The sequence below is a fragment of the Propithecus coquereli genome, unplaced genomic scaffold, assembly GCF_000956105.1.
Source record: "Propithecus coquereli isolate 6110/MARCELLA unplaced genomic scaffold, Pcoq_1.0 Scaffold451, whole genome shotgun sequence".
Lineage (NCBI taxonomy): Eukaryota > Metazoa > Chordata > Mammalia > Primates > Indriidae > Propithecus > Propithecus coquereli.
In genome coordinates, this window is record NW_012150297.1 from 419,300 (window position 1) to 427,960 (window position 8,661).

General features: G+C 40.7%; 1 protein-coding gene across 1 annotated transcript in view; it reads right to left on the bottom strand.

The window, feature by feature from the left end:
- Positions 1 to 8,661, bottom strand: part of FBXO16 (F-box protein 16) — a 24,535-nt gene that overhangs the window by 8,132 nt on the left and 7,742 nt on the right. Inside the window, exons 2-3 of the mRNA XM_012654924.1 lie at positions 3,398 to 3,604; positions 764 to 928 (exon numbers count right to left, since the gene is read on the bottom strand). Of these exons, the coding sequence (XP_012510378.1) occupies positions 764 to 928; positions 3,398 to 3,604 (372 nt within the window). The remainder of the gene's footprint in view (positions 1 to 763; positions 929 to 3,397; positions 3,605 to 8,661) is intronic.

Sequence of the window (8,661 nt, forward strand, 5' to 3'; positions counted from 1 at the left end):
AAAAAAAAAAAAAAAAAAAATCATTTAAAAATTCTAATTTACACATAATTTTTCAGGAACTCATCTATTTTAAGAAATGATGCACAACTCCGCATGTGTATGGATAATGCCAAAAACAAAGGGCTCATAAAAATTGCTCATAAATTATCTAATTAGCTATGACTATAAGAATGAATATAAACATTGGTTACCATGCATAGAAAGCCACTAGAAAAAATTATCCTTGCATTATTTGCTTTTTATGATTATATGTAAATGCTCTACATTGCTTAGTTTCTAGCAAAAACTAAGAAGTTTAATATGCCCATTCAGCCCTTCTCTAAGGACTTGTTTATTGGAAAACTTTTCCTTATAAATGACACAAAAATAAACTTCAGCTCACCTGATAGAGTCATAGAAAATTTGAAATAGTAAAGCACAATTTGAAGACCCAGAAATAACAAACACTGCATATTGCCCAGAGTCCGCATGTCAGAACTGTCTGGTGTCTGAGTCAGAGACACGGAGACCTGCACAGAGGAAGAAACTTCCTAGGCCTCATCTCCTGGGTGCAGCTGTGGCCTGGGAGTGTCAGAGGAGGGTCTCGACTAACATGGATATCCCGAAAATGGCTATCAAGTCTCAGAAAAGGAGAATTTTGAAATCACGTTATATTTCTTTTGAACCACCTCCCTTCCCCAACTTCCAGTTTGATATAGTCTTAGTTCCAGAATTTGTAAGGAGCTTATGTTTGTAAGCTTGCTGCTTTTTGTCTGAAATTTACCTTAGGCTTGGTAACACGAAGTTCTTTCACCATTTGAATATAGTGCTTCTTCCAGACCCCCTGCTCAAAAGGCGTTGGAGAGAAATTGATGTACCAGTTAAACCGTAAGCACTTGAGCATCCACAGCTGGTCCAGCTCAGCTAAGTTCTTCCAGTGCCAGCACACCTGGAACAACAGTGACAATTAAACGAAACAAAACAACCTACTAAGTTTACATGCCCACTTTCTGTAGGTTTTGAGCTGTCAGCCTGGACCTGAGATAAGTTTTTTGTCCTTTTCCTCCAAATCACAGCTTAAATAGTTACCTCCTCACCTGAAGTGCTCCCTATCCATCCAAGCAGAAGGATTTACTTTAAATGCTAATTCAGTCTTAGAATCAGTCAACTGATATTTATTGAGCACCTATTAACTATCCTCATAGCAACCTAGGGAGGTCAGTATAGTTATTACTCTCATATGCAAGTGAGGAAACTGAGACTCAGACCTTGAAACTTCGTAAAGGTTCCTGAAGGTCATATGAAAGTTATATGAAGGTTATATAAACCCAGGTCTGTACATTGTTTCTTCTTTTCATGATGTGCTTCCTTTTTCCTCCATTCTTACAATTTCACTAAATATAAATTTTATAAATGGAACACAGTTACTGATACTATATGGTATGTCCTATAGAGCCTTTAGGATTTCAAAAAGCGTAAAGTATTTGTTCCATACATTCCATATCCACAGCATTATGGCCAATCCCACACATCCAGCCAATGGTGGAGGTGACCCTACGCTGTGTAGCAATAGTTGTAATAATTTACCCAAGGTTTCGAATAAGTCTTGCTGGAAACTAGGATCAAGTTCATATATAAAGTTGAGACTAGAGATTCTGTGTCTTAGTTGTAAGAGTTGTAAAGATGACATATAACCTTCAAGCCCAAATTTCATCCTTGGAAAACTGGCCTCTTTTTCAACATCAATTACATAACTAATAATTTTTGAGTTGCCCCTCCCCCAAAAGAAGACCACCTGTAATGGCCCTTGCTATCCACACACCCATTTTTCTACCCCTCTCTTCCTCCCTTCTCCCATCCACCAGCTACTGAGTTCCTACTGTTAGTATGTTTCCTGTGCTGAAGGGAAGACCTTAAGGAGAGAATGGGGCACAATTAGAAGAAATGAAAGAATCAGGAGCTGGAAGGAGGAACAAAGTTAGAGGATCTGATGATAGAGCCCTGCAGGCAGGAACAGAAATCACATCTAGTTTGTTCAGCCCAGAAATGAAACAACAGCCATCTTAATCTCCATACGGTAAATTAACTCAGAATTTAAGGAGAGATGGAGTTTTTCAGGGAGGAAATGGGGAGAAAAGTCTCTTCCTTCTCACTCCTTTCCTCCTCTTCCTTAGATTTTTATTTTGACCTAGGTACTCAAGCTGGTTTTTCCCCAAGGCAGATAAGATATTTTTGTTTTGTTTTTGTGTTTTTGTTTCTTTTTTTTTTTTTTCTGAGACAGGGTCTCACTCTGTCACCTAGGCTGGAGTGCGGTAGCATGATTGTAGCTCACTGCAACCTCAAATCCTGGGCTCAAATGATCCTCCTGCCTCAGCCTCCCAAGTAGCTGGGACCACAGGCACATACGATTACATCCAGCTAATTTTTCTATTTTTTGTAGAGATGGGGTCTTGCTCTTGCTCAGGCTGGTCTCAAACTCCTGGCCTCAAGCAATCCTCCCTTCTGGCCTCCTAAAGTGGTAGGATTAGAGGCATGAGCCATTGTACCTGGGCTTATAGGAGCTTTTTAAAAAAATAAAGAAATTAGCCCTTCGTTTGCAACAGGCTTCTGGGTATTATAGAATACTCACGAAGTCCTCCTTTCCTATGTTTTCTTTGAGTACTTCAATGGTTTTCTTTGGTTTCATATAAATCTATTTATTCTACTGGGATTTTTTTCCCCCAGATAGCTGCCCAATTGTCCCAACACCATTATTGAACAATTCATCTTTCTTGCTGCATTCATGTTCTCAATTTTAAAAATTAAAGTTAACATGTTACACGTATGTGAATGCGTTGTAGCCAATAATTTCCGGTCTTGCTGGACTCTAGGAAAAGACTCAACAAAATGACTACCAGTTTAATATCTTAAATATTTTAACTTCACTTTAATAACACCACGAAATTACTTGTAAGAAAATAACAGCTCCTTTTCCAAGGCCTCTGCGAGCATCCCTGCCTACCTGGGTCTCTTTTAGTCTCATGCTCTTTCGTACATTTCCCGTTAGCAGCTTACCGGGAGCTTTTCCATTCTAGAGGAAGACTTGCACTGCGCACTTTAGGCTTCTGTTGTAGTTGTACGCTGCGCAGCAAGAGACCGCCCTGCTGATGGCCATTTCTTACCAGTGTATCTCTCCAACTGGCTAATACATTTTTATAGACACTGATGTGTCTCATACTTTTTCCCGCTTTTGAGCACTAAATACAGACTTAAGCACAAAGGAGGTGGGGTTCATTCGAACTATCCAGACTGAACATACGGACCATCTCATCTGTTTCTCGGTTGCGTGTGGGCGTGTGTGTTTCCCTAAATTATTCAAGTTCCAGAGTTCTCTAAGGCAGCCCTTACAAAACACCACGTGCCACTTCTTTGCCTTTACCTGTGCACAACGACAAAGGCTTCGGGGATCCAAGAAAGAAAAGATGTATAAAGATAACACCCTCGGAAGCTTGGTAGTAAAATCCAGGGCTTCTGCTGGAATTTTTTCCTGAAGCTTTCGACAGCAGAACTTCTGCTGTGACAGGGAGCAGCGCTCCAACAGGCCCGTGAGGATTCTTCTCCTTTGAGAGTCTGTCCATTTGTCAAACTGGAAAAATAGCAAAACACAAAAAGCTACAGGTCTAGTCTGATAGCAGAGATTCATTATGAGTAAGAGATGAGAATGACATAGAAAGTGAGTTTAGAAATTTATTTCTAATGCAAATCATGTATTGCTTTCCTTAATCAGTAAATTCCATGTTTTGCCACCTACCTGTCCTCTCTACATTTATGTGTGTGTGCACGACCTGAGTGTGCACACAGAAGTGCATTTGACCTCGAAACTTGCAGTTACATAAGAGTGGTAAGTTGGGAGCTGATCATATTCATAAACTGAGAAAATGCCTACTTATAAAATACAATTTCAAGGGAAGACACCTGGGCAACTTCTTTCCCCTCAAGTACATAGTTTCTACATTACCTCATCAGTGCTTAAAACTCCAGGACCATAAACAAATCCTTGCATTCACAATTGGAGATAAAATAGAATATGCAAATATCCCTGAGAAGGAAAGTATATTGGGTTAAATTCTTACTAGTATGTAAATGACTGATACAATTGGAGAGGAAGTGTTGATAAGGGAGGACCTGGAGAGAGGAAGTATGTCAAAGAAAGCTGGGGCAGTCCCAAGATCAGGGATTGACCAAAGATGAGAACCTTGGGATTGGCCAAAACCCAAAAAAGGCTCTTAAGGGAAGAATACCAATTATTAAATATTTAATAGCTGAGTGAGCCACTTCACCAGAAGTCTAAATCTCTCTTTTCTTCCCTAGCCCATTAGGGAAGAGAAAATAGGGAGGCTTGGGCTAACTGTATTTTTGTATATGATTGCATTTCACATATAGGTAGGTAGTACCGTTATTATGAAGTAATCAGAATTTTATGACTTAGTTGTGATCATAAAATATACTGACTAGCTATAAAGGCATATCAAGCAAAAATTTAACTCTTTCAAGCCTTATGACAAGTTAACTTCATTATAGTCATACAGTGTATTTTTTTAATTAGTAATATTGAAAAACAAAATTTCAACAAACAGTTTAAAGATCTAATTGGCTTTTCTTAGCGATTCACGACTCGGCAGCATTCCAGCTAGAGAACAGATGAGCGCTCTGTGGAGCTGAGAGGAGCTTGGCTTTGTTGGCAGAAAATGGCTGAAGAAAGCAGAAATAAGGAAAAAAGGGGATCGGTTGTTTCAAAGTTCCTTTCCTTATAAGGTTAAAACAGAGGGGACTTTCTTACCACGCTATGAATAGCTCAGGTAAACTGGGGCCCTTCTGATTGTTGCTGTGAATCTCCTGGGTTTTGTTTGTTTGTTTGTTTGTTGAAAAAACTGTATTGAACGTCAAACTGGCCAGTTTGATCACGCGGGAGTCCCTCCGGTCTGGTTCGGTGTCGTCTGCTGGCGCCCAGTGCAGAAGCTCAACCCAAGACAACGGATTCCCATAAATTTTGTTTAAGAGTAAGACCACCTCCCGATTAAAACTATTCACTGTTATAGATTTATTCAGTGACCCACAAATCTCACTCATGGGGGGAGGGGACCCAAAAATGAAAAACCAAAAACCTTAACTACAAACACCACAGGAATGAAATTGATTCACGTGTGAGTGTTCCCTGACCTCTCCTATCTCCGTTTCTCCACAGCCCCCATCTCCAGCTCCCACAAAAGGAGACTTCTTTCCGCGCCCTTTTGGGATGGGCTGTTAGGAGAATGAGTGGAGAGAAACCAGACCTAGCTAGGGCCAGGGGAACGGGGCCTGGAAGCCGAATTGGTCTATAAAATAAAGAGCCACAGGGAGGTGCAGGCTTTGACTTGCTGGGAGCGGCCAGGTTCACAGAGGCGGTGATGCCTCCCCGGCAGTTAGTGTGGGGGAAGGAAGGGAGGAAATTTGAGGAGTATTGCTGTGAGTTTTAAACTGGATCTCCTGTGATTTTTCTTTGAGAGACAAAATGGAGATTGGAATTCATTTTTAAATTACTTTCACTTACTGTGTGAGTCTGTAGAGACAGAGCTACGTACGTGGGGACCCAGGATGATGATGGTTACAAAATGTTTTCATGAGATATTATCACCGCCACAAATCAGAGATAATGCAGAATGCCCAAGAGCAGTAGATCAGCTACGCAGCCTATAATGTAGCAACATGATGGCAGAAAGCGTAACATCATGGCTTGATGCTGGGCTTGGGAATCAGACAATTTGTTGTCTCACTCCCAATATTCCATTTTTTCTTTACCCATTAGAAATATTTCAGCCTCAATTTTTTTCATTTCTACATTAAGAGTATCATTATTTCTACACGGTAGAGTGGTTGCAAGGATTGAATACAAAATATATGTCTAAAATTCCTAATAGAGTGCATGACTCATTGTAGACCTGGCAGCTATTATTATAAAATGCCATAGCGATGTTAAAAATAACATGTATGTGGGTTAAACCAATATAAAAAAGATATGCGCATAAAATTACCGTGTTTGTACATTTTCAAGGATGGGAAGTTCATTTAGAATAACCAAGGTCAGCTCATCTACTTTCCTGATGCCCACAAAAGGGAACGGGCTCAGCTTACAGAATGAGTGATTTAATGAATATAAAAGAACATTAGGATTATAAAATACCGAAGAAATCTATAAAAGAAAGCATTAAAACACTTTCTCTAGAGATTAAAAAGATAATTACATTGGTTTCTCATTTATTTCCGGGAGTACGCTGGTCAAAGATAATTTATATTTGGCTTTGATAGGTGTTCTTTGCCTCGAGGGATTTTTCCTTTCTAATTGTGTTTGTTTAGGCTAATAGAAAACTAATTTACATTCTCTGAACTCCCAACAATTGAAGAAGGTGGGACGATTACTCAGAAGAATGCATAACAGCAGGGGAAAATCCCTTCGGAATTTAGGAGGCGCTAGGAATAATCCGAAAAGTAGATAATCTATGGAAGAGATCACTGCACAGGAATCTGATTATCTCCCACATCTCTTGTAGCATCTCTGGAGTAGAAATACTCATGAGGTAGTAGCCAGAGATCCAGTGTGACATTGGGGACCAGTCAGGACCATTATGCTCCTGTTCCAGTATCGCATATGGTTCGTGACTTCACAGTTCCTTCTTGAAGGATGCCTTTTTATAGGGCTTCTTTGACTCACATTAACCCTATTTTTAGAGTAGTTGTTACGAGGATTCTTGCTACAGTTTCAGGAAGTGAAGAGGTTACCAGAGCTGCCAGCCTGAATTGATCTATAAAATAAAATGCCACCCATCTCACACTGAATGGCAAGAAGAGGGTCCCAGGGGAGTGGGGAGGAGCAGGATGAAGAGGGAACCTTGTTTTTGTTTGTTTGTTTATAAGTTATATTATCTTAATCTAGTTGAGTTTCTGAGTCCTATTATCAAAAATTTAATTTCATAATTAAAGTATGAATATATTCTTGTTTTAAAAGTTTCACACAGGTATGTATAGATTTAAACATGAAAATCCTCTTCGATCACTACTCCCCATCAAATTTCTCTCCATTCCCCAGAGAAAACCAGCATACAAAAGTTTGGTGTTCATGCATTTCTTTTTTTATTTCTATTTTTAGAGACAGGGTCTTGCAATGTTGCCCAGGCTGATCTCAGACTCCTGTGCTCAAGTAATCCTCCTGCCTCAGCCTCCCAAAGTGCCCTAGGATTGCAGGCATGGGCCACCTCACCCAGCCCATTTTAACCATTTTTTTAAGCGTACAGTTCATTAGCGTTAAGTATATTCACGTAATTGTCCAACCATCACCACTATCCATCTCCAGAACTTTTTCATCATTTCAGAAGGAAACTCTGTACATTAGACAATAACTCCCCATGCCCTAGTAGTTGCTTTTCTGCTCTGTTCTATGGATTTGCCTATTCTTGGTACCTCGTAGAAGTAGAATCATACAATATTGGTCCTTTGTGTCTGGCTTATTTCACTTGGCACAACGTCTTCAAAGGCCATCCATGTGGTAGCATGTGTTAGAATTTCCTTCCTTTTATGGCTGAATAATATTCCAGCATATAGATAGACCACATTTTGTTTATTCATTTAGCTGTTCGTAGACATTTGGATTTTTTACACCTTTTGACTATTACAAATAATGCTGCTCTGAACATTGCTGCGCAAGTTTTTGTACAACCATATGGTTTCAATTCTCTTGGGTAGTGGAGAACGTTTAGGTGGTACTGGAAAGGAATCTGCAAGTAATACACACTGCCTAGAAATGGATACTTTGATCATCTCCCAGGGATGGACAAGGACCACTGGGACTCTGTGTCTCCCCTTGTGAGGAACAGGTGAGGAAGTCCTCGTTTGTGATGAAGGATAGTTGTATCTTGGGAGGTGAAAGCACAAAGTTGTTACAGTTCTCATATGGATGTCTAAGGATGTGTGGAAGGGGTTATATGGATGCAGAGTAGCCAGCAGAGAAACTGCCAGTTTCTAAGCTGTTGTCTCTTGGATGCAAACCCAGCTTTCTGCACTCTACTTTGTGGGTGTAGGAGGTTAGGACTCTACAACCATACAACCTTGGACACCTGGCTCCCTGTTGAATGCTGCCAATGGGAAACCCAGGGAGAAGAGACGCACGCCTTTCTGTTTTGCTTGCTGTTCCTGCTGTCGGGATCACCTAACTCTTCACCCTGACAGTAGCAGTTGACTCCAGGGTCCAGCTTTTGTGCACACACCCAGACGATCACACTTCATCAGACAGGTCAGAATCGGCTGTGACGTCGTGTACTCTATTCTCCAGAAGTCTGGGTCCCCTGTGGGGCTAGAGGCCTTCCCTCTGAGCTCGTAGCTTCCCTAAAGCTGTGGTAGCTAATGCCTGCAGTTCTGTCTGCGTGGAACCTCAGCATTTCCTTTTTGTCTTTTCCGTTCTCCAGTATTTGTTTAACCTGTCCTTTTCATTAAATCGCGTCTGTTAAAATAACGTCTGATTAGGCCAGGCGCAGTGGCTCACGCCTGTAATCCTAGCACTCTGGGAGGCCGAGGCGGGTGAATCGCTCAAGGTCAGGAGTTCGAGACCAGCCTGAGCAAGAGCGAGACCCCCGTCTCTACTAAAAGTAGAAAGAAATTATTTGGACAACTAAA